At 45.1% G+C, this 26,595-nt stretch overlaps 1 protein-coding gene across 2 annotated transcripts in view; it reads right to left on the bottom strand.

Moving 5' to 3' along the window:
• The window catches only part of MERTK (MER proto-oncogene, tyrosine kinase), a 413,075-nt gene extending 391,718 nt beyond the window's left edge, over positions 1–21,357 (bottom strand). For both annotated transcript variants that reach the window (XM_069235075.1, XM_069235076.1), the window contains exon 1: positions 20,943–21,357. In XM_069235075.1, the coding sequence (XP_069091176.1) occupies positions 20,943–21,024 (82 nt within the window). In that variant the 5' untranslated portion in view covers positions 21,025–21,357. The remainder of the gene's footprint in view (positions 1–20,942) is intronic.
• Between the last annotated feature and the right edge of the window lie 5,238 nt (positions 21,358–26,595).

Genomic DNA, 26,595 nt, shown 5'->3' with positions numbered 1-26,595 from the left:
AATGCCTCCACTCTTTGTTGTGCTGTCTGGGCCAATAAGCTATGTGCCAAAAGACGGTCTGTTTTGTTGCTCCCCACATAGTACTTCTGTTTAGTGCGGATAAGAGCATATGTTGCTCTATCCATGTCCAATGCCCATAATTGCTTGTGTGCCGTGTTCAATTGTCTGCGTATTTTGTGGGATCCTGATCCTTTGTGCTCCACTTCTAGTCCTTTTTACTTGCCGTTCGGGTGCTGCCCTTTTGTCTCTCTGGTCTCTGTTAAGACGAGTCGCTATTGCAATTAGCCGGCCACGAAGGACTGATTTTAATGCATCCCAGAGCATTGCTATCGGTGTGTCAGAGGAATCATTGTGCTCTAAATATTCGTTGATGGCACCAGCCAATTCAGAGATGTGTGTTTCACTAGTTAGGAGTCGTGGTTGAGACGCCAAGTGCGCCATTAGGAGGCTGGGCCAGGAGAGGATGTAGTTATTTGGAGTGGGGCGTGGTCTGAGCGTGTCGCTGTACTTATGTCTACTTGTGTAACAGATTGCAAAAATTGCGGTGTGGCCAGGTATAAATCAATGCGTGCATATGTCTGCCGGGCTGCAGAATAAAAAGTGAAATCCTTCTCTTTGGGATGGTAATGCCGCCAGACATCCGTTAGCCCATAATCTGCTAATGTCTCCAAACTCTGCTTTGAGACTGCCCCTGTCTGTCCCACTCGCTGGACTGACCGATCCAGATTGGTATCTGGCACTAAGTTAAAATCCCCTCCAATGAGCACAGCCTTATCTGCAGTGACTATTACCTTGTCTAAGGCCTCTAATATAAAGGCTTCTTGATGGCCATTAGGTGCATACAATGTAGCCACCGTAAAAGTGTGTGAATGTATTGTAATGCTAAGTGACAGTAATATACCAGGGATGTTAGCTTGAATCTGGATAACCTTACCTGGAAAGTGGGTAGCAATCAGAATAGCAACAGCAGCTTTTTTCCCTATACTAGACGAGAAGTATTGTCTGTCAAACCACTTGTATCTTAAACGTTTCCAGTCAGCTTGCACCACATGTGTTTCCTGTACCAGGCATATATCACACCCAGAGTCTCGGATCGAGGATAGAAATCCTAGGCGCTTTGCGGGCGCGTTAAGCCCCCAGATAATGTAACTAATAATGTGTATCATTATAGGGTCGGTGTGCAGATGCATAACTGTGAGGTGTGTCCCTAGTCGCTGGAGAACAGCCAACTAGTTTGCGATGTGTAACTATGTTGTACAGATGAAAAATCATACTGCATAGAAGGTGAGAAGAAAGACAGAGAGAGATAACATAGAGGGTCAAACATGTCAACAGCAATAGAAACCAATGTGGCCTTCCCCAGTCGGCTTCGTAATGTGGGGTCCAAGGCATCCCAGTCCAAGTGCAGCCTCCCTTCATGGGGTCCTGGGCTCTGCCGCTGGATTATGTTGCCTAGAGAACTGGAGACGGACCTCCCCACAACCACGTGGGATGGTGTATGGAGGGCAGGAAGGTGGGTCCGCAAAATGGGTCTATTGCTACTTCAGAGCCGTTCCGATATCTCTCAGTCATTGTCCATATCGGATGTTTGCTCTTGGTGGTTCAGTTGTCTGAGTAGGGCTTCCCATTCACTATGGCTCTCCAGTGCAGTTGGCCCAACCGTCTCCCCCTCTTCTTTCTTGCTGGGCGTCTGGAGGGCACCAATGAGCCTGATGAGCTGAGTTGCAGCGAGTGTAGTTCTTCCTCCTTTTGATTCTTGGTTAGGGAAATATCACTTGTGCCTTTTCCAGTGTGCGCACGCTGTGTGTCTCAGCTTCCCAGACAAACATGAGGCAAAAAGGGTGGCCCCAGCGGTAGTGCACTTCTCGCTTTTGTAGGAGCTCCATGGCTGGTCCTAGTTGGTGGCGGCGCTGTAGTATTATGGGTGAGAGGTCCTGAGCGAGCCAGATCTTGTTACCCTCAAAGTCCATGTGGTTGCGGCCATGTGCTGCTGCTATGATGATTTCCTTTTGCCTGTAGTAGTGCAGGCACGTTAAAGTATCTTGGCGTTGCATGGGGGATGTAGCCGGGCTCCCCACACTATGAACTCTGTCTATAGTGATCTCTTGTGGTGTGAGTTCTGGTGTGATATGGTGGAACAATCTCTGGGTATAATCTTCTAGGTTCCCTCTGGCTGCTTGTAACTGGACTCCTTTAATTTTAATGTTGGCTCTCGAAGACCGGTTTTCAAGGTCTTCCACATGATATCTAAGTTCAGTGTTTTTGTCCTGTAACTCCAGTATTTCACTTCGGTGGCCATCCAGTTCTTCCCCCTGTGCATCACTGATTCGCTCGAGAGTATCCACCCAGACCCCCAGTTCATTCAGGTCCTGTGTGAGGCCCTTGATGTCTTTTGCGAGGTCTTGCTTAAGTGTGGCGATATCTGCACATAGCACTCCAAAGAGAGTCTCCAGGAAAGTGGGTGGTTCAGCTTCATTAGGTGATATTGTGGTGTCACCCACCCAGTGTGTTAGATTGCTCCTGCTGAGTGTTTTCCTCTGATCACTCTGCTTTTTTCCCTGGTGTCTTCATGAGTAAGTTTCTAATTCTAAAAGCATCCTTCTTATGTGATTGTGGGCCTGCCATGTTCTCTCCTGTAGCTGATCCACTTCATCGAGGTACTGAGCAATAATCCACCACCGGTATCCTTGTGCCGTTTCGCTGTCCTCGCTACCTCCCAAGCGTTGATGTGGCTCTCGGGTCGGTCGCCCTAAGTTCATCATCATGCCCAAACCATTGTGCACCATCTCGTTAATTTTGAGTGCACCGGTGTGCACATCCCTCTGATCAGTGCTGGCTGCTGCATTCCCTGGGCCCAGCCCTTCTCCACGCACATGGGCTGCTGGGACTGCTCCCCTGGCTGGGGATATATGTCCTCACTGGAACCGGCTTGTGCTTCAATCTTCGTACATGCTTCCTCGTTCTATACTCAGTGCTGCTCCCGGTAGTTCTTAAGGGTAGCTGCCACTGGCCCCATTCCCGCTCTGGGGTTCTGTTCGATTACTCTGTGTCCCCTCTGCTTTCTACAGCGCGAGCCCTGGTATCACAATGCGGCATCTACTGGCACCCAGGGCCCACGTCAGGTAATCTCTAAAGCCTGCTCCTGGGGGGACAGATTTGCCTCTTGTATGGAGTCTGTAGCTTTCAGAGGTAGGATCCCTATGTGTGTTCACGGACTGCTTTCCAAGTAAAGGGAGAGTGCACCATTGTGTCGGAGGCATCAGGCCTCCGATCTCGCTTACCGCCAGGCGGCAGTCATTTTACAGTCAGGCGCAATGTGGAGTGCATCCTTGGGTGCTTTGTAATAGAGGCCCGTAGCACCTCTTCTGGCATCTCCCGTGATCCCTCTTCCTTCAGTAGTGTTCCAGGCACCCCTCGACCAAGCACGGGAGCAGAGGAGGCCCGATCCCTGCTGGAAGCCTCCGTCCGATGGCGGAGCTCAGAGATTTCACTACCGTCCGGGCACCATCTTGGCTACCTCCCCAAGAGAGGGCTATTTAGTGAGGAGGAGTGGATTAGTGAATCCGCCAGAGATGAGGTGAGAGAACATTAACAAAATTTACTAGTGTCAGGATTGCCGAATTTCAAGGACATGTTTATCGTAAGCTATATATCGAGGAAGGTGACCTTTTCCGCAGACATTGTATGGTTCCCTCTGTCTGGTCTATGGGACAAGATTGTTAATCTTGCACATGAGGGACATTTGGGGAGGAACAAGATTGTTAATCTTGCACATGAGGGACATTTGGGGAGGAATTTCACTAATGTAAGGATCTGGGAAAGGTAAGGTGGTCCAGGTTGGACAATCAAGTAGAGAGTGTACTGAGGAATTGCATTTCTTGTGCTGCTAATGATAACTCTAAGGGACGGGACAGCATCATTGGCCCCCGTAGTTGTTCCAGAGGAGCCATGGATCAAACTGGGCCTGGATATTATGCGTCCTTATGGTCAGTTACCGTAAGGTGAGAGATTTGTGCTGTTACAAACAGATTACACTTCAAAGTGGGTATGAGCATGATGTGTGAACACTGTGACAACTAAAAGTGTATTATAATTTCTTAAGGATGTTTTTGCTTCGGAAGGGATTCCTAAATCCTTGTTTTACTGACATTAGGGTTCAATTAGACTCCAATGGAATGAAGGATTTTGTGTGATCTTGGAATTGTACATCTATGCACTACATTATACTCACCACAGGCTAATGAGGTTAGTTGAGCCTATGAACTGATTGGTTAGGGCATCTGCTCAGACAGCCATAGAGAGGAAAGTCCTACTTAAGACAGTGCTCAGAGAAAATCTGTGGGCTTTCACCATTTCAGTGTCTGAGAGGAAGACTTGCTGGAACAAAACTCAATCCAGCCTGGTTTAATTGGAATGATCGAATGAAAGTAGTGGATTCGGATGTAGTAGAGAGACAAAAAAAAAAGAACATTTTGATGACAAACATATTGTTTGTGAACAAAACTGGCATCTGGGTGATCATGTGTTGTTAAAAAACCTTGAGGATTGCCCAAAGGAAAAACAAAATATTGGGGCCCTAAGCATATTGTTTGAGTAAAGAGGAGTGTGGTGGTGGTATGTGATGGGTGTGTGTGGAGTATATCTAGGTTAACAAAGATGTGATCAGAAGAAATTGAGTCATGACAACTTAAATATCTTTGGAGATTGGGGTATATCCAATCACCCTGGGGAGTGTTGATGCAGTCTTTGGCCAAATACAGCACCATCCTATCTCTTATATTATGAATTAGGGGAATGAGGCTAGGAATCTGTGCCTGAGAAGGAGGAGCTAACGCCATGCCTAATATGCATTTAAGGGGTATTTTGCTTTATAATGTTGTTAGTAATCTTAAACATGCTTAGTGTTTTATCCTGGCCAGAACATATAATAAATTTGTATATAGTTATGTTGTTGTTACCTCAGCTTTTGCAATATGGATTTAGTTTTGATGCCTTATTTACTATTGTAATTTCTTATGAATTGGAAATGTTCTTTATTTTTCATTGGGGGAAGATGTGCTAGAGGCTTGTGCTTGGAACATCACACCTTGGATGTTCTATCAGTGATGTCCTGATATCATGGTAACAGAAACAGCTGCTGGATAAAGAAGTAGAAGGTGTGTCAACTGTTGGTGGAATAAAGCTCTTAAACCACAACTCCCTACTGGGGTAGCTTAACAGAAAGCCTTCCTGCGCAACTTTAAAAAGCGCTTGGCAAAGTCTCACTTTCTAACTGAAAGGGGTTTGAGGGAGGGGGTAGAAGGAGTTGTATTCTAACCATTTCAAAACTTTTGATATACATTTGAAAGGATTACCAAGTGTTTTCAAATCTTCGTTCTGAATCTGATCATAGAAGTTAGTGCATAAGCCTTACGTTACTCCACCACAAAGATATCAAGGATTAGTCCTTTCCCTTGTAAAATTGTGCAGGTGTGAAGTGAGCAGCCAAACATTTATGAGAAATTAACTTACAAGAGAGTAAATTCTAAATAAATTATTTTCACCTATGTCACCCAACTGGACAATCAAAGTATAATATGGCAACAGAACAAATTTAAATCTTTGAAATTTCTTTCCAGAATCCTTCTACCTTACTATATTTCCACACCATGTGATAATACCAAACATCATTCTCAATGTCACCAATAATTTCCATCTGCAAATCCTCTTACCATTGTAACATGTAGTTGATTCCAGGTGACATGTAATAATTCACAAGTCTTAAATGAAATAGTGCCTCAATCTGTGATTTGTGAATAAATATGTTCTATTTTAGTAAGATCCCTACCCTATGTGTGTCATTTCCACCTGCTTTGCCCAGTGTAGTAGATGTGTCGACAAAAGTTGGCCCACTCTTCAAGTACAATGAATCTATGCATCTTTCTCTTTCTTGTGAATTGCCTTGTAAGAAAACGTAGAATATCATGAGCAAAAATATGCTTATTGGTGACTTTTGTCTGTCATGAGCCTGTAACATCTTCATTATCATCAAATATTACACAAAGACTGCAATGGAAATGACAAACATTGTAGGGGCACCTCTGACTAGTACCTCTGAATAAGATGATTTGTTTGGTCATTAAAGGTCTTGTTTTAGGTCAAAGCCTACCAGACAGTGCAGCTTACTGGTTTCCATCTGACTTCTTGTGGGCATTCGGAAAACTTCCCTAGGAATGCATTCAGCCCAGTGCTGACCAGTGTCATTGTGGCATGTAACTCAAATTTTTTGCCTTTCTCTTTGTTGGCTTTATTTCTTTTAGGCTATCCAGCTGGAGTTCATCCCTCCAGTTGCCCAAACCTTGTTTGCTGTATTCTTCCACTAACTTGCTTTCTATTAACAGGCCTTTAAATTTTGCTATCTTTTCACATTTGCTGTGTATTCAAAAACAGAGGTCAAATGTCATCAGGATTGTACAGGGTTGAACTGTATTTAGATTTTAAAATCAAAGGGTGGCCCCAATCCAAATATGACAGTCAAATTCATTGACAGTGATAATTGTTAACATTTATTATTTTCATGTAGGTGCGTCTTGTGTTTTTTTCTACACATTCAAATTACAACACAGCCAACATATGTTTCGCCCCCTTCTGGCAGGCAAGCCCGGGGCTTTCTCAAGGCTTCCTCTTCACAAACTTTGATAGGGATATATATATTATGGTCGGTGAGGCACTAAGGCCCATATTTATACTTTTTTAGCGCTGCATTTGCGCTGCTTTTTGACACAAAAACAGCGCAAACTTACAAAATACAATTGTATTTTGCAAGTTTGCGCCGTTTTGCATAAAAAAATGACGCAAATGCAGTGCTAACAAGGTATAAATATGGGCCTAAGTACGCACTTAACATTGGTGGTGCCGTGTGGTCTGTGGAGAAGTTGAGAAGGAGAGGCAGTCCTCTGCTCCTTCATCCGTATTATGTCATCTCTGCAGTTCTAGAACGAATGTCAGCCTCTGCCTTCCAGAGGGAGCTTGGTGTTTCCTTTTCTTTCTTTGACTTCAAAGTATGAGAATTTATGTGACAATGTTAATGTGTAGCCATGTAAGAGGAAAGGGTGTGGGATGTTTCCTTCTTTTTAATAGCACACAACAAAAATGAACTATGTTGATGTTTCTGAATATATCAAAATTAGTAAAAATAAAGCATAATTTTTTGTAATTCTGAAGTGTGGTGGAAGCAAATATTTGAATATGATCAAAACATATCAATACATTAGTAAATGAGATTTGCACACATTACCGATTGTGTGCAGTAAAACCGTATTTCGGTGCAAAGGTGATGGTCAATTCATTTGAAAATGTGTTGTCTGTAATGGCAGTGTGCTACCACACAATGCATACTCAACACTACACTACTCCACTCTATGACCTTTCAGTCTATGCCATCCCACTCCATTCTATGACACTCCACTCTACAACATGCTAATCCACTCTACACCACCCAATTCTCGCCTCCACTCAAATCTACCCCACTTCACTCTACTCCAATCTACTTCATTCCACTGTGCTACAGTCTACCCCATCCCTATGTACCCCACCCAATCTACCCCACCCCAATCTACCCAATCCCAATCTACCCCACTTCAATCTGCCCCATTCCAATCTACCCCACTCCTATCTACCCCATTCCAATCTGCCCCACTCTACCCCACTCCACTCCAGTCTACCTCAGTCCACTCCACTAAAATCCAATCTACCCCACTCCACTACAATTTACTCCACTGCAATTTACCCCAGTCTAACCCACTTCACCCCAGTCTACTCCACTCCACTCTAATCTACCCCCGCTCCACTCCCACTACAATCTACTCCATTCTACTACAATCTACCCCACTCCAATTTATCACACTCTAATCCAACCCAATCAATCCCACCCACTCCAATCTACACCTATATACCTCACTCCACCCAACTTTACCCCACTGTGCTCCAGTTTGCCCCAGTCTACCCCACTTCACTCAAATCTACCCAACTCCAATCTACTCCAGTCCACCCCACTCCAATGTACCCAATCCAACCCACTCCACTCCAATGTACCAGACTGCACTCCAATCCATGCCACTCCACCTCAGTTCAACCTACCTCTCTTTACTGCACTCCAACCTACCCAACTCCAACCTATCCCAGTCCAATTAACCCCACTCAACTCCAAACTCCACTGCAATCTATTCAACTCCTTTCCATTCTTAACTACCCCATTCCAATCTACCCCACTCCACCACAACCTACCCAACTCTGATCTACAACAATCTACTCCACTCCAATCTACCCCACTCCACCACAACCTACCCAACTCTGATCTACAGCAGTCTACTCCACTCCAATCTACCCCACTCCACTCCAATGTACCCCACTCCCCTCTACCCAAATATACCCCACTATACGTCACTCCAATCTACCCCACTCAAATCTACCCCACTTCACTCAATCTTACCCACTCCACTCTAAAATAACCCACTCCACTTTGCCCAAATCCACCCCACTCCGATTTGCTTCAATCTAACCCACTCAGTCTACCACACTCCACTCAAATCTACCCCTTCACTCCAATCTACCCCAAAATATCCCACTCCACTCAATCCCAAACTACCTCCCTCCAATCTACCCCACGTCACTCCAATCTACCCCACTTCACTCCAATATACCTCAATATACCCCACTGAACTCTAACCTGATCTACCAACGTTAATCTGCCCCACTCCACTCAATTTACCCCACTTCACTTCAAGCTACCCCACTCCACCCAATCTACCCCACTTCATCTCTCCAATCGACCCAACTCCAATCTACTCCAATATACTTCACCCCAATCTACCACAATCCACTCCAATCTACCCATTTCCATTCTGCCCTAATACAAATCTACCTGACTCCACTCCAGTCTCACCCACTCCACTGCAATCTATCCCACCCCACTGCAATCTACCCGAGCCGCCCCACTCCACTCAAATCTACCCAATATAGCCCACTCCACTCTCCCCCAGTCCACCCCTTTTTCTCCCCTATTCCTATCTACCCCTTTCCAATCTACCCCACTCCAGTCTACCGCAATCTACCTCGCTCCATCCGATCTAACCCACTCCACCCCAGTCTACCCAAATTCAATCTACTCCACTCCAAGCAACTCCACTCCAGTCTACCCAAATCTACCCAATCCACACCCATTCAATTCTACCCCACTCTACCTACACTCAACTCTACTTCAATCTACCCCCACTCCACTCTACCCCAATCTACCCCACACCAATCTACCCCATTCAATTTCGCACCATTAAATTTTAACCAGGCTGAAAAAGCAGCCACACTGGTGTGCAGCATGGCTAAAGCACATTGCCAAAGGCAATAGCTCCCACATAGGTGAGATCTGTTGGCTTGGCCAATGCTTGCTTAAAGCTTGAAAGCAGGAAGATAGTTTACCTTCTTTGGTGAGCTTGTGTTTCATGAGAAAGGAAAGTGAAAAAGATGACAACTCCTGTCACTCCTCAAATCGATTAGCTCTCATTGAAAATCTTGACTTTTAGAGAGTTTATTTCTAGGCCATGCTGAGGTCATGGGGAGTGGAAAAAAAATAAAACAGCTGGTCTGCACAGTTGTGCTAGTAACAGGAATATGTCAAACCGTTTTGGACTTTGTGCACCGATGTACATTTAGGACTTTTATTAGAAGAAATACTTCCATTAAATTTCACGCCACCTCCAGGCAAGCCATTAACCAAATGAGCATGAGGGTGAAACAAAGCTCGATCTGCTGAGGCCTAAAATAAACGTTTCCAAATTTAACCAACGTTGCAATAGCCTGTATCTATAAAAATAAGGTAAGTGTAATGTCTTCTGCCAAAAAATCTTTTTATGGCGCTCTGCAATTTTAGTTTAGCTGGCCTTGAATTAAAAGCTCTATCTAAAGGTTTACTAACGTTTATGTTTCATAAACAGGGCAACTATATGAACGCCAAAGTGCCCCGAATGAAAACCAGCAAATATGTTTTACAAAGATGGCGACTGGGAGCAAAGTCTATCATTTTGCTTTTACATTTTATGTTTATGAGACAACTTGTATATAAAATGAGTATCTTTCTGTCACTGTTTCAAGTTACTTACCACTGTAGTTTAGTTCTATAAACTTGTTCTGAGGAACTTAAGCACGGTGCCTACTTTTAGTCAGATGCGCTTAATTTGTAGTTAATGGTGGTGGGCACCAGCTGTCGTTTTTGCGGAATGGGACTTATTTTTCATCATCCGATTGAGAGTCAGAGGAGAAAAGAAAAAGGTAGACAAGCAGTGGCAAAGCCAATAAGTCTTGCAATGTGTTTTAGCCATGTTGTATACCATCTACAAATGAGTGACATAGAGGAAAGTATCAAGGAGTGGCATAGAGTGGAGTATTGTATAATGGAGGGGCAAAAAGTGGAGTAGAGTAGAAAAGTGGTGTAGAGTAGAAGAGCGGAGTAGAGTGACAAACAGTGAAGTAGAGAGGAGTAGAGAGGCATATAGTGGAGTGTCCTGGAGTAGAATGGAGGGGCTCAGAGTGGAGTAGAGTCATAGAGTGAAAAGCAGTGGAGAAGAGTGTAGTGGCGTAGACTGAAGTGTAGAGTCATAGAGTCCACTGGTGTAGAGTGGAGTAGTGTGGCCTAGACTGAAGTAGTGTAGAGTGGAGTGGCATATAGTGGCATAAAGTGGAGTAGAGTGTCGTAGAGAAGAGTGTAGTAGAGTGTCAGAGTGGAGTGGCATAGAGTGTTGTAAAGCTAAGTGGTCTTCAGTATGAAAGTGGAGGTGCATAGAGTGGAGTGGCATAGAGTGAAGTAGCGTATGGTATGGTGTGGTAGCACACTGCTTTTACAGACATCATACTTTCAATTGAAATCACCATTACATTTGCATACACAGTTTTACAGATAACTCTATACTGCGCACAAACTATAATGTGTGGAAATGGCATCACCTAGTGTAATTATTTGTTTTGATTGCGTTATAATATTTGTTTCCACCACACTTCTGATTCAGAAAAGAGTGCTTCAATTGTGCTTTTCTAATTCAAGCATATTCTGAAGTATTTGCACAGTCCATTTGCAGAAATTTAAATTTTGTTGTGCACTAGAAGAAAAACCTTTTCTTTCCCAGTGCCGATCATCACATAAATCCTCTCATTTTAAAGTCAAAGAAAGAAAAACAAAAACCAAGCTCCCTCGGAAATCAAAGTCTAACATTTGACATGTCTTTAAATACACAACAAATGTGACAAGATAAGAACAAAATTTAAAGGCCTGTTTACAGAATTTGAGCACTCGTGGATGGAATAATGGTGATCACGTTTTGGTACACTGGAAGGAGAAAGACATGCTAGAAGACAGCCTAAAAAAAATAAAGCCAGCAAATAGCTAGAAAAATGTGAGTTACAAACTACAAAGCCAATGGTATGCAGTGGGTAGAATGCATTCCCAATGAAGCTTTCAAAATACCCACAAAAAGTCCTTTCACAAGCTTCAACCTAATATGGGCGGGGGTGAGAACAATAGAAAGACAGTGACAAAGCAAGAAGAAGGGATGAAGAAGAACCTGTAATAGTGAGATATAGAGACAAGACGTCGGGGTGGTGGAAGAATGAGGCATGAGGTGGAATCATCCCAAGGTAGCAGCTCAGGCATTCACCTCACCCAGTTTTGGCAAAGCTTGTTACGTATTCCACCTCACTCCAGGTCACTACAGACACTATCTAGAGTCCTCAACTTCTAACCTACAACTCAATGATTTCAGGTGTACATGAAAGTTAGTTTAAAGGGAGCACAACAGGACTGCAACTTCTAGAATGAATTCGGTTATGAGACAAAAATCCCTACACTGAAATATGTCTCCATACTGACCAAACAATGTTGGTCATCCTGGTTCCAGTAGGTACTTCCAAGAACATATTTGGCCTCTACTTCTATGTTCTTACAAATCTCTTCACATTGACAAAACAATGTTTACACTTAATTTGCAGTAGTACCATAAGATAAAATATGTTCATATGAATGTGTGACCTGTTGTGTATATGGGTTATGCTCTGAACACATGCCACACTCTGAGATCGATGGGAAAAAACGGAGATTCTGTTTTCATCAGTGCAGAGTGCTGATATAAATAATGTTGGCTTTTCCGATCATGTTCTAGTCATATAATTGCTTCATGACGTAAGTCTATTTAGACGAGAGATACGAATACAGTGATGCTCAATAGGAAGAGGTACTTAGGGTTTCTTAAAAATAAAGCAGAAAATGTAAAAAGCCAAGTGTATTTGGCGAAACATCAGCCTTGTTCACTTATTACTAGCAAAATATAAAAATGAAGGTCAATCTTAAGTTGTTGGACAAATCACAAACAAAAGGAAGTTCTAGTGTGAGAATATCAATAATGATATTGCCTAGGGTAGAGAAGCTATTTTGCCATCAGCGCTGTGCAGCACATTAACTAAATGTGGGGTTCAAAGATCGAAGTTATTTTTAAAGAGGAGGATGGGAACTCCATCTGTGCCATGTGCCTTATTGCTTGAACTCCATGCTAATGCTGAGATTACCTCTTTTAGAGTAACTAGTGGAAAGCCTCTCCTTCCTGGACTTGAAATACTTGTCACTGAATTGCTAACTGTATCTGTCAATGCATTAGCTTCACAAACTTTGTAAAGTGTCACCCATAGATGTGGTGATATAGTCATGTCAAGGCTTGTGTTATGGGTATTTTCAAAAAGGGGAGTTTACAATATCACTTAGCATGCATAACTGCTCCCATGTCTCCTGTCTTATGGTTTATTTCTTCTCCTTTGTTGCTTTCTTATAGCTTGACCTGCACAGCCTTACTTCCTCCCCTTACCTCTGTGACTTTTTAAAGCCCTCGTTGTACAACTGTGGGCTTGGTAGCAAGACCTGTCAAACTATTTCCTTTTCTCAGGCTCCCCATGGGATTGTGATGGAACTAGGAATTCTGCTACGAACTTACAGATCTCATTCTAAGCCCCTAAAATATTTAGTAGGTTTTCATTATGCCCCAGACAGACCGGTAAGGGTCACCAGCTTCTGACTACCAGTACTGACGATAGATCACCATGGTCAATATCAGACCATTTGCACCAGATACCGCTATTCAAGGTAGCCACTATTTGGGGGGGAGGTGGTAACAAGAATTTGTTGTGGTTGGGGGAGACCGATGAACAGAGTCAAAACCAGAAGATTATGATCACTCAAGCACCTCTGGGGTATTGTAAAACTGGAATCCTTTTTGCCCCACTGTTTTGATATAGCCACAAAGCCATTGCTCTTCCCAGTAAAGGTGACTTGATTTGTGACTGCCGTCTGAACTATGTCCAATATAAGGACTAGGTCCTTTCTGAACTCAATTCTATTCTGAACATCGCCACACATAGCATTCATTGAAATAGTACACAGTCGACAGTTAAAATTCCCTCCCCATATTACAGCATAATCCTCCTTTATACCATAAACAGTTGTGCTTAGAGCAACATCAAGTGAATCCACTACTAGAGTGTTATTACAGTGAAAGTTGATAATATAAAAATGTATCAAAACAATAAACTGGGTTATGGAAAGAGACATGGTCCAGTTAATGCCTTAGTACATCCAGGTCAGTCAACCTGCGCTAAAGGTGAGAATCGGCTCTGGGTCACAATAGAATATGGTCTGAACAGAGATGATATTGACGAAGCAGGTTTATGGAGCACAGCAAGAGTGGACCTATAAAAATAAATAAGAGCAACTACCTTGATGTTGCTCTTGGCTGGTCCAAATAGAAAAATCACCAACGGCGGGTCCCTAAAATTGATGATAACACAATCCTCTTCCTCTTTTGGGGCTATTGCCTATCAAGAACACTTTGTGAACGGCAATTATGTCTTTTTACAGAACATCACAGCTAGGGTTCCTAATCATTGAGCTCAGCCAGTGAGTAACTTGATGTTCTTTAATTGAAAATCATCCTCAATTTGATTTGGGTGTAATTCTCGAACTTTTTTAAACATGACCACAAGGGGTGTGGCTTCAGGGTCTAACAGCAAAACTGTGGGGTTCTGTCTGTCACTGCGATGGGTAGGATTGGCATTTCTAGATGTGTTGCTTTCCAGAGCTTGAGTGGAGAGCAGAGCCCCTTCATTCTGCATTTGTCCGTCATGTATTTTGTTAATTACTTATTTAAGCCAAGCACCTTCAGTAATGCTTAAAGTTCCTTGCTGCGTTTCACAGCTTCAGTGGCATCCTCACTATTGATAGTTTCTTCATTTGCCCCAAGGTGATTTATCTTGTATGTCCTATGGATTTGTTTGACAACTGTGCGAACAGCTTCTTCACAGCCACCTCTTTACTCTTTTGTAGGGAAAGTATCGATGTGTTTAACATAATCATTCTTAGAGTTACTTTTTACACAGGCCTAACTTGGGGCTTGTCACAGGGCTGGTCCTGTGATTAGGTGACTGTTTTGTGGCAATGTGTTATTAACTGACTTTATTGGCATCTTAGTAACAGAAAGTGTTTTCCTGGGACTTGTTTTTACATGTCACATATTGTCTTCCTACTTTTTAGATGGTCAGGATTCTGCGGAATCCTTTCCTTACACCATGTATTATCAGTTGAAATTTGTAAATCACTAGAAAAAAATGTAAGCATAAGGCCTCCCCTACACCATGTGTTTGCTCATTGCCTATGCAGTTGGAAATGGGAAACATCCTTTATGCCGACTTTTTTATAACGAAGTCCTGGTTAACGAAAGCAGAACAACGCTTTCTTTAACCACAACTTCGTTATTTTGTGCCTTAACCATGCATGTCTTGAACAACGAACATGCATGGTTAAGGTACAAACAAGGGAGTCGGCTGAGGAGGACGACGCAGATGAGGCGACGACTCAGGTAAGTGTGGGGTTTTAGGTTTTGGGGAGGGGGTGGGGAGTCGGGGTTTTAGGTTTTGGGGTGGGGTTGGAGGGCGGTGCGTTTTTGGTTTTGGGGAGGGGGTGGGGGGTTGGGGTTTTAGGTTTTGGGGTGGGGTTGGGGGGGGTGGGGCGTTTTAGGTTTTGGGGAGGGGGTGGGGGTGAGGTTTTTAGGTTTTGGGGTGGGGTTGGGGGGGTGGGGCGTTTTTGGTTTTGGTGAGGGGATGGGGGTCGGGGTTTTAGGTTTTGGGGTGGGGTTGGGGGGGTGGGGCGTTTTTGGTTTTGGGGAGGGGGTGGGGGTCGGCGGTTTTAGGTTTTGGGGTGGGGTTGGGGGGGTGGGGTGAGGCATGCAGGATCAATGGGTGCCTGTTACTAATGACTTTACCAGGAATGCCTTTACAACGAAATATCGTTGTTAAGGCATTCGTGATAAAGGCATTAGTAGTAACAACGTCCTCCTCCAGAAACTCCAAGCAGAAAAATGAGCTCCAGTAGCATACGCGAGCAGGTCACTAACAGATACTGAAAGAAGGTATTCCCAGATTGAGCGAGAAGCGATCACCATTCACTAGGGATGCAAACATTTTCACCTATTTGTGTATGGGCATCCGTTTATTTTCACCACGGACCATAAACCACTCATCCCGCTATTCCAAGGCACTGCTTCTAAGGCCCCACCACGCATTGAAAAATGGATGCTACAGTTGCAAGATTACAACTGCCGAGTGGAGTATTGCCCTGGGACAGGTAACCCGGCGGATTATCCCTTGAGACACCCCAGGCCTGCCTCCCCCTCTGAAGAGGAAGGTCCAGACCTCTGCCCATCTCGATGGAAAATATAAAGCAAGCCACTGAGGCGGATGACAACCTACAGCGAGCAGTGCAGGCCCTGAAGAATAACGCGTGGATCGCTGGACAGAAACAGTGGCGGTTTCTCACCCCTGAAGCACGGATGACCATGGAAGGGCTGCACAGAGTTCGACAAGAACTGACAGTTACTGATGATGGGTGCCTTCTCTGAGGTCATCGGTTAGTGATCCCTTCCAGTATCACTAACCAAATGATTCAGCTAGCTCACGATGGCCACCAAAGAATGGTAAAGACCAAAAGCAGGCTAAGAACAAAAGTGTGGTTTCCGATGATGGATGAGAAGGTCGAAGAGTTGGTACGCTCCTGCCATTGGTGTCAAGCAACAGGAGAACCTAATGCGCCTGTCCCAATAGAGACTGAAAACCGACCTCACAAACCTTGGGTATCGGTTAGTCTTGACTTTGGAAGCTTACCCAATGGAAATCATATGATGGTAATGATTGACGACTATTCTCGTTACCCAGAAGTGGAACTAGTCAAAACCCTGACAGCAGCCAGAGTAATCCCGAAGATGGAGAATGCATTTGCCACTCATGGGCTGGTCAAAGAAGTTAAAACTGATAATGGCCCACCATTTCACGGAAGTGAATTTACAGAATACTTAAGGTCATTGGGCATCAAACACCGAAACATCACACCCCTATGGCCTCAAGCCAATGGAGAGGTCGAAAGATTTATAAGAACTTTGAACAATGTGGTCCGCATTGCAGTAGCCAAAAGTGAGACACCAGAGAGCAGTGTATCCTTTCCTTCGTGATTATCGGATGACCCCACACTCCACGACGGGAGTAGCTCCTAGTCATCTGTCGATGGGCAGAGTGGTGACAGACGTCATACCTCATCATGAGTCTTGGAAGCCCATCCTTATGAATGAAGACCGTGAATATTTGAAGAGGAAGCAATCTAACGAGATGGCGAGCCGTCACCAGCGATCACGTCCGTCGAATATCCATGTGGGAGATTGTGTACTTGTCCGAGACCGGTTTCCTGGTAGCATATTTCGTTTGCCATTTGAAGACAAACCCAGTCATTAGGCGGCACGGATCCCTAGTGGTAGCGGAAAGAGGATCGGAGCAGGTTGCTCGAAATGTCTCCTGTTTTAAAAAGTTTCAACCTCCTAGAGTGGCAACTGGTGAATACTTAGCGAAGGATTCTAGTGTGGCAGAGCCTGAAGAGACCAGGGAGGATGATGAACCAGAGAACTCTTTGACTGCTAATGACTCGGTTGATAACGGCCAGACACCATCGAGGCCTGACAATATGCCGGTCATCAACCCGGGTGATGTGCCATCATCTCAGGGGGAGCGCCCCAATCACGATATCAGTTGAGAAGCAACCACACACCTTCTACGAGACTGAGAGGTTATGTGGTGTAATTAAGTGACAATTGTGAATTTTGTTGTTGTTTCGGGTGTTGATTGTCTTATTTGGTTTTGCAATTTTTGGGAGGAATGTAGTGTCGAGCCAGTGATGTAACGAGAAAGCGGACACTGCCATTAAGTGTTTATCCGGAGAGGTGTTGCGGGCTCAACCCCTTACTTCTGTTGCCAGTTCTAGGGTGTCCAAATGGTCACGTGCCTTAACAAATAAAAGGAGGCTCATATGGGAGGAGTGGTCAGGGGCAGTATCGAGCAGATTAACAAGAGACCATGACCCTCTGTGTGAGCGCTCGCATGACCGAGAAACTGGTGTGTGTAATTTATGCAGCGCTGCGCAGCATCGTGACTGTAGGGAAACACGACAGTGGCCTGAAATGGTGCCATCTGGTAACATTACAGTGAGCTCGGATCAGACTTTCAAATTCCCTGGGTTCATGCGGGAGTACTGCATCCAGTTTTTCTTGGAATTGTGGGACTTGTAGTCCTGGTTCTATGAAGCAATCGTCAAGAGCGCTATTGTAAGAATGGAAAGAAACAATGGACTGGGAGAGTCACTTGTGGAACCGGGAGACTTAAAAGCTCTGATTTAGTACTAGCATATCATTGGCTATAGCGTTTAAATGAAAAAGTGAAGGTGACAACCCCACAGCATTTTTCAGCTTTACTTTCCATTATTGTAGGTTCATAAACATTCGTGGTATTTCCAAAACCCTTGCCAGCATTCTTGACGGAACACAAAACAATAGTTTTCAAGTGCCCTCAGATTATGGTTGAACCCATCACCAGCGCAGGAGTTTTACTTTCTGGCACTCTACGTGCTGAGGATTTTGAATCCGTGCTTAGAGCGTTAAGCTCCGCACTGCAGATCACAGAACGCAACGTGCTGTTGACAGCAGAGCTGGGACTGGAAGTAGGCGTCACCAGGACAAAGGGCCACTTGGCAGCTAAGTCACTTGTGGCACGTCTGGGGCTGTTCTTTAAAGTGGAATTTGAAATCTCAGTCCAAGACAAGGGTGTTGCCAAGGCCGGCTCCGGGGCCTTATTCCCAGGCCCACTTCCTTATCACAACAGGGCAGGCAGACTTTAAGTTCAAAGTCTTCTCAACAAGTGTGAGAGGCAACTTCCTGTGCACTTTCTCCCATCGTTCACACAGTGTCATAACAAAACTTGAAGGGCACCCCCTACAAAGTACCTTGAGGGGGCCCCCTCTTTCCTGGACCCAGCTGTGCTGAGGGCTCCCCCTGGAGCGCGCCCCACCGCGGGGGCTGCGGGGGCCTTTGTTACGCCACTGCGTTCACACCTGCATGCTGATTAATGAGTCTGCAAATGTGTATTCAAACACCAAGTGTTGATTAGTGCACTGATAATAAAAATAAAACTGTACTTATTAGCCGCTGTTTAACTGTTCATGTTTATGAAGAAGCAGGACTAACAGAGCACATAACCCCATCGCTTCGGTATCCCAATGTGGGTTAGCTTATAAAGCATCATAAGGGGCACCTGCAGCCATCCTGACGCTGAAGCCAATAGAACTTTACATGACGGGATTTGTAGTTTTGTGTTCGCTATAAGATAGAATCCACAAGTCCCAACATGAAAATTACTATTAAATTACTATTGACTGAAAAGTCATCAGATGACTAAGCCATTCACTAAGGAGGGAAACGTCAAATAAAGTCATTATCCAGACAGTGTCACTATACGCACGTCTTTGACGTCTAAGTTAAATAAACAGTTCTGATTTTTTAATAACACATTTAGTATCTCTTCTAGTCCACTTTGTTGCTTGACTTACTGCCTCCACGTCACTTATTTACAATGGAATGAACAAGAGAGCAAGAATCTGAATGGAAAGAAAAACATGGACTAAATAAACCACTCACTCCTGACATCAGGAAACACAAGCCAAGTTGACATAACTTGAAAATGTTCTTCAGTACTGGGTACTTTTCTCTCATGATGGGCTTCCAAGTTTCTCAGATACATGCCTGAGCATCTCCTCCAGTCCAAGTTTATTATTTTGTTTCTGTGACTGGTTGTGATGACTTTTTAATGGGATAAACATGGTTACAGATCCCAGAATGCAAAGAAAACAAGCACTGACCAGGTCAATAGATCTGTCCTTGGAAATTGTGCTAGGGTTTGTATTTCGTTTTCTTTGCCAGTTTATGCAATGCAAATCAAAGCTTAAAAGTAAAGAGGTTAAAGGCTGCTGCCAAAAGGTGGCCGAAATATATTTTAAAAGAAAAACAAATCATTGGCACCTGTGGACATGTGGCGAGGATGAACGTCATCGTTCACAGAGTAAGGTAGCCAATAAAGTTTGGTTGACCCTTTGCTTCCTTCTGTATTCTACGGTGGGTGGACATAAATTGTGAATGGCACTGCAATATCCCAATGGGTGAAGAGGACTGACCGAAAGTCTGTATATGTTTAAATATGTTTATTATGGATCTTCTTGAAAACAGGCTAATAAAACAGCTAAAGCTGACTCTAGCCCAGCTCAATCCCAGTGCTAGATGACGTACTTATGCATGGTCTAGGAAACCCGAGACCTCTGCTAACCCTAAATAGGATTTCGCTACATCGCTGCCCAGTTGGGTATGTTTGAGTATGGAGTACGGGTTGAAGAGATTAAAAGGAGTTAATCTTGATAATGGGTGGGGCGTGAGACATTGTCGAGACCAAAACAGTACAAAAATAGTTCTCATGACCTGACCAAACAATCCCAGTAAACACTTCATGACCTGAGTAAACCAACCCAGTAAACATCTCAGGTACATTTGGATACAATGTCAGTGAAGGCGGAGTTTGGGTTTGTGTGCAAATCATGTCTAGGTGGGAGACAAAAAAGGATTTAAAGGCGGGAAGAGTTCACAATAAACGAGAAAATGTGCACTCAAAGTGCGTGGCCATTTCATGAGGTAACATTCTAGACAGTAATGAATACATCACGACGTGGTCCTTTACCAGAGTCATCCGCCGATGACCCTGGTAAATGATCAAGTCAGAATGTGTTCTGGCTGTTCCCCCCAGTCTGCATAATCATGGAAAGTACACACATAACTTACAGTAAATGCACATTTGCTTCTAAAGTACGCAACGGCGCTTTTCTTTGGGGATGATTTAGTAGGAACATGCTCCGAGTGCACCGCGAAGACACGAGGCCTCATTCCCAGAGATGTCAGACTCTTAGACGTGTAGTTCGGTGGGTTGTGCATTTGCTGCGGAGATCTGCCTGCTACTTACATTCCACAAGTTCAACTTCTGATAGGTTTACCTTGATTTGGCACTATTTTTACCTGTGCGTGGAGTACACGAAGATCATTCAGACTTTGTTCTACGTGTAGTATGCGGCAATTGGCAAATTCATCTGCTCCAGCTCTGCCCTGTGCAGCATTCTTCTGTAATATTTCCGGCCAGAAAATCTTCCTTGCTCCAAAAGAAGCAACAACGTTGTGCCATTATTTGATATTAGTACTTGTCACTTTTTTTTACAGATGTAAATACCTCCTTACAGTTGATTTTGCCCAAAATCTCAGAGCAGCGAGGTTAACCTACAGATGTGGTTACTGTGATTAAAAGCTTATCAGGAAAGCAGCTAGGTACCCTCTCAGTGAAAGTGCCATATGCTCCAGTGACAGAAACAAACACAGCTGTCTCCCCGCGCGGCACTTCTGTAAACACAGGACAAGAGGCACTTACACACACGCATTCCTAAGTCTGGAAACCATTAGGGAGGGGGTGAAGCTTACCTCGAGAGCAGAGCAGGAGGAGTACGGGGGCACAGGCTATCCAGCTCCTGAACCAGCAGCAGGCGATCCCTCTGCGGTGCATCTCCCCTCCTCCTGCCGGGCATCCAGGGTTTCAGCAGAGACCGAGGCTTCGGTGGCTGCCAGGGGGGCAGCAACAGCACGTCAGCCGATGCCAGGGACCAAACCTTCAAGACGCGAGGGCAGCTGCCAGGCTGCTCTCCTCCGCGCCGGTCTCCCTCTTCTGAACTTTACTTTGCGGCAGTGATAGTTGTCGCCTTCTTTGCGTTTGTTGATTTCTTTTGCGAGGAGTTTACGGCTGCTGGGCGACGCCTCCTCCGTGCCACACTGCCCTGTACCCGCGACGAGCGACCTGCCTCAGCAACAGCTCGCGCCGCTGTAGAAAGTTTCGTGAAAACATTTGTATGGAAGGGGCGGGGCTACTGCGGTGACCGGGGACATTCGCTGGGAATAGGCGGGTGGCATTGGCAGAGCGGGGGAGGGGGCGTAATGTCCCCTAAAGGGATAGAAGCCCGAGATACGGAGGGTATGAGAGGGCTCACGTCTTCAACTAAGGTCTCTCACACGATACCTTTCGCCTCTTTCCACAGGCACAATTAACGCCATTATTCGATATTCTGCTCCAATACCACCTACCTCCCATATCCCATTCCACTCTCCACGCAACATTTACTGCATGCGTAAACTTCACACGGATGTGGGGAGTAGTGAAATCAGCGACTACTCTTATATGGAACCCAAGGGCGAACATATTTGCAGCGGTCCACTGGTCCGGTCATGATGCTAAAATAAACAAATACAATGGTATTGCGAGTGCAGTGGGCAGTGGTAAATTGCTGCTCACAATTGAACTGCGCTGGTGTAGTGTTACATAATTTTGCTCTGGGCTGAAGCAGTTTGGAACATGTTAACATTCTTTCTCCGCAGATGAGGCCTGTGATTAGGAGTAGATGTTTAGGAAGAAGGAGAGCAGCCGAGGCTGCCTCAGTATGTTTAGATTTTGAAGAACACAATTCAGCTTGGTGTCTTTGCCTTTGGTGCTTGGAAATTTACGGCAAATGTCTCCCTTTGAAGCGCTATCTATCGGTTAATAAATTTGTGCAAAAATATGATGGGATTTTAAAACAGCTTTACAGAGGGTTTGTTAAAACTGTATAGAATCTAAACCAGTGCTTGAAATGGAAATATGGAAGTGCAAGTACTCTCTGTATCAGAGTACCTGCTTGTTTCTGAGAAGTGCCGGTACTCTCCAATGAAAAGTATTACGTTTTTCTTGAGAAGTGCAGGTACTCTCTGTAGGAGGCTGGCCTGGCTTATAGTGGATACCTGGTGGTACTTACACTCTGTGCCAGGTCCAGTTATACCTTATTAGTAGAATAGAGGTGTTTCTAGCAGCTTAGGCTGATAGAAGGTAGCTATGGCAAAGCAGCTTAGGCTGAACTAGGAGACATGCAAAGCTCCTGCTATACCACTTATATCACATAGCACAAATCATAAGAAAACACAATACTCAGAGTTACTAAAAATAAAGGTACTTTATTTTAGTGACAATATGCCAGAAGTATCTCAGAGAATACCCTCACTTAGGAGGTAAGTAATATACACAAGTTATATGTACACAAACCCAAAACAGGTAAGTAACAGTAAGAAAAGTAGTGCAAACATTGTAGACTCACAATAGGATGCAATAGGCAAACATAGGTCTAGGGGCAACAAAAACCATATACTCCAAAAGTGGAATGCGAATCACGAGTGGACCCCAGACCTATGGGAGATTGTAGAGGGTCCCTGGAACTGTGAGAAAACAGTAAGGGTGTCCAAAATACCCCACCCCAAGACCCTAGAAAGTAGGAGTAAAGTTACCCTACTACCCCAGAAAGACACAATAGTCGTGACAGGGGAATTCTGCAAGAACCACAAGCACCAGCAAAACACTGAAGATGGATTCCTGGACCTGAGGACCTGAAAAGGAAGGGGACCAAGTCCAAGAGTCGCGATAGTGTCCGGGGGGGCAGGAGCCCAGGAAACCCTGGAAGAAGGTGCAAAAGGGCTGCCTCTGGGTGGAAGAAGCTGAAGATTCTGCAACAACGAAAAGGGCTAGGAACTTCTCCTTTGGATGGAAGATGTCCCACGGTGTGATGGATGTTGCAGAAGTGTTTCATCGCAGAAATACCACAAACAAGCCTTGCTAGCTACAAGGGTCGCTGTAGAGGTTTTTGGGTGCTGCTGGGGACCAGGAAGGACCAGGATGTTGCCCCTTGGAGGAGGAGACAGGGGGGGTACTCAGCAACTCAGAGAGCCCCCGCAGAAGCAGGCAGCACCCACAGAAGTACCGGAACAGGCACTTAGAAGATCTGCGAACTCAGAGTCACAAAAGGAGGGAGTCCCACGACGTCGGAGTCCAACTTAGTGAGTTGGGCAATGCAAGACAGAGTGCTGGGGACCCAGGCTAGGATGTGCACAAAGGAATCCTTGGAGAAGTGCACAGAAGCCGGAGCAGCTGCAAATCACGCAGTACACAGGTTTGCTGCCTGGCGTGGGGAGGCAAGGACTTACCTCCACCAAATTTGGACAGAAGGGCCACTGGACTGTGGGAGACACTAGGACCCAGCTCCTGTGTTCCAGGGACCACACCCGTCAGGATGAGAGGGGACCCAGAGGACCGGTGATGCAGTCTTTTGGTGCTTGCGTCAGCAGGGGGAAGATTCCATCTACCCACGGGAGATTTCTTCTTGGCTTCCAGTGCAGGGTGAAGGCAGACAGCCCTCAGAGCATGCACCACCAGGAAACAGTTGAGAAAGCCAGCAGGATGAGGCGCTACAATGTTGCTGGTCGTCGTCTTGCTACTTTGTTGCGGTTTTGCAGGCGTCCTGGAGCAGTCAGCGGTCGATCCATGGCAGAAGTCGAAGAGGGAAGTGCAGAGGAACTCTGATGAGCTCTTGCATTCGTTATCTGAGGAATAGCCCCGAGGAGAGACCCTAAATAGCCAGAAAAGGAGGTTTGGCTACCAAGAAAGAAGGTTTGGCTACCAAAAGAGGTAAGAACCTATAAGGAGGGGTCTCTGACATCACCTGCTGGCACTGGCCACTCAGAGCAGTCCAGCGTGCCCCCAACACCTCTGAATCCAAGATGGCAGGGGTCTGGGACACACTGGAGGTGCTCTGGGCACCTCCCCTGGGAGGTACTGGTCAGGGGAGTGGTCGCTCCCCTTTCCTTTGTTCAGTTTCGCGCCAGAGCACGGCTGGGGGATCCCTGAACCGGTGTAGACTGGCTTATGCAGAAATGGGCACCATATGTGCCCACCAAAGCATTTCCAGAGGCTGGGGGAGGCTACTCCTCCCCAGCCCTTCACACCTATTTCCAAAGGGAGAGGGTGTAACACCCTCTCTCAGAGGAAATCCTTTGTTCTGCCTTCCTGGGACTGGGCTGCCCAGACCCCAGGGGGGCAGAAACCTGTCTGAGGGGTTGGCAGCAGCAGCAGAATGGTATTGGGATGACAATCCCATGATCTTGGACATGTAACATGGCCATGTTCGGAGTTACCATTGTGACGCTACACATAGGTAGTGACCTATGTGCAGTGAACGCGTGTAATGGTGTCCCCGCACTCACAAAGTTCAGGGAATTTGCCCTGAACAATGTGGGGACACCTTGGCTAGTGCCAGGGTGCCCACACACTAAGTAACTTGGCACCTATCCTTCACCAAGTGAGGGTTAGACATATAGGTGACTTATAAGTTACTTATGTGCAGTGAAAAATGGCTGTGAAATAACGTGGACGTTATTTCACTCAGGCTGCAGTGCCAGCCCTGTGTAAGAATTGTCTGAGCTCCCTATGGGTGGCAAAAGAAATGCTGCAGCCCATAGGGATCTCCTGGAACCCCAATACCCTGGGTACCTAGGTACCATATACAAGAGAATTATATGGGTGTTCCAGTGTGCCAATGAGAATTGGTAAAATTAGTCACTAGCCTTCAGTGACAATTTTAGAAAGCAGAGAGAGCATAAGCACTGAGGTTCTGGTTAGCAGAGCCTCAGTGATACAGTTAGGCACCACACAGGGAACACATATAGCACTGGGGTCCTGGCTAGCAGGATCCCAGTGACACATATCAAACACACTGACAACATAGGGTTTTCACTATGAGAACTGGGCCCCAGCTAGCAGGATCCCAGTGAGACAGTCAAAACACCCTGACATATACTCACAAACAGGCCAAAAGTGGGGGTAACAAGGCTAGAAAGAGGCTACCTTCCTACACTCTCCCTCTCAAAATAAAAAAGTGCTGGTACTCAGTACCAGACAGTACTGGCCCATTTAAAGCACCGAAGTCGGTTTAAAAAGAGAAAAAGGGAACTTGTGGTCATGCCCCCCACCACCACCCAGGCAGGGATTGCTTGCTGCAGCGCATGTGCAAAAAGACTCTTCTCGAATAGCAGCAGCAAAAAGGTAGTTGTCTCAGAGGGTATACTATTGTGAGAGAGTGAGCTGGGTCCATCCGAGGTCAGTGGTCAGTCTGTACGCAGTGTGCATGTGGCTGGCTAGGTACCAGGCTCTGCCACGCAGCACTGGCAGTGAATGTCTGGATTACGTACTGTAATCTTCATTTCACAGATTCCCCCAACTAATGCTCCACCTCTCTAAGCTTCTTTAATGAGCTGTTATACCTTTCTCATATACAGTTACTTTCTTTGCTTCCAGACAGTTCCTTTATAGATATCCATAATAAAAGGGATGGTTGGTGATGTCATACAAGCATTGGGATAAGGAAGGGGGAATCGGAACAGTGAACATTATCGGTATGTAATCCAATCATTACCTCCTCATTCCTTGCTGATTTCATTCTGTAAACACAGACCAACTGCAGACACACTACGTATTCGAAGTAATGCATCCAGCAACTTTTTATTATTCCATTATGTAGGAAAATGCCCCTTTAAGTGTGGCCAGCACAATTTTATGCTCAATTTGTTTGCTGTTTGACTTTGCACACTGGGACACTGCTGTCCAGTGACTATTGTATGTGCTCCTACTCCTAAAAACATGTAAAATGTGTTCTGCTTCTGATTGGCATATTTACCTCACCCGAAAGTCCCTAATATATAGCACAAAAGTGCACCCAGAGCCTGTAAGTTAAATGACACTAGTGGACTGCGACACATATTGTGCCACCACTTATGTAAAATGCAAAGCATGTCTCCAAGCTTGCCCTGCAGCCAGGGTATGCAGCTTTGAAACTGCTAATATGACCTGGCAAATTAAACTTTTTGCTAGTCCTAAACCTTTCTTTTTATACTGATAAGTCCCTGTAAGGTAGGCCCTAAGCTCAGATAGGGCGGATACATGGTATTTAAAAAGTAAAAAATGTATATTCTAGGTTTTACCTGTCCTGGCAGTGAAAACCTTCAAAGTGCATTTTCACTGTGGCAAGGTTTACTCTCCCATATAAACCATTGTAACACATTGTCATTCTTAACTTCAGTTGTGAGTAGCAATAATTCAAGAGCTCATTTTAATAATAATTTAAGATTCAACTTAATAGTGAAGTCAGAATTTATATTACCACTTTGAAAATGGCACTTTTTCTGCTTTTCTGCCAGTGTGCAGGGTCACTTGTCTGTTAATGGCTCTCCT

This window comes from Pleurodeles waltl, chromosome 5, assembly GCF_031143425.1.
Source record: "Pleurodeles waltl isolate 20211129_DDA chromosome 5, aPleWal1.hap1.20221129, whole genome shotgun sequence".
In the NCBI taxonomy this organism is placed as follows: Eukaryota; Metazoa; Chordata; class Amphibia; order Caudata; family Salamandridae; genus Pleurodeles; species Pleurodeles waltl.
Note: the sequence above shows the minus strand (reverse complement) of the source record. Positions and strands in the feature narration are given on the sequence as shown.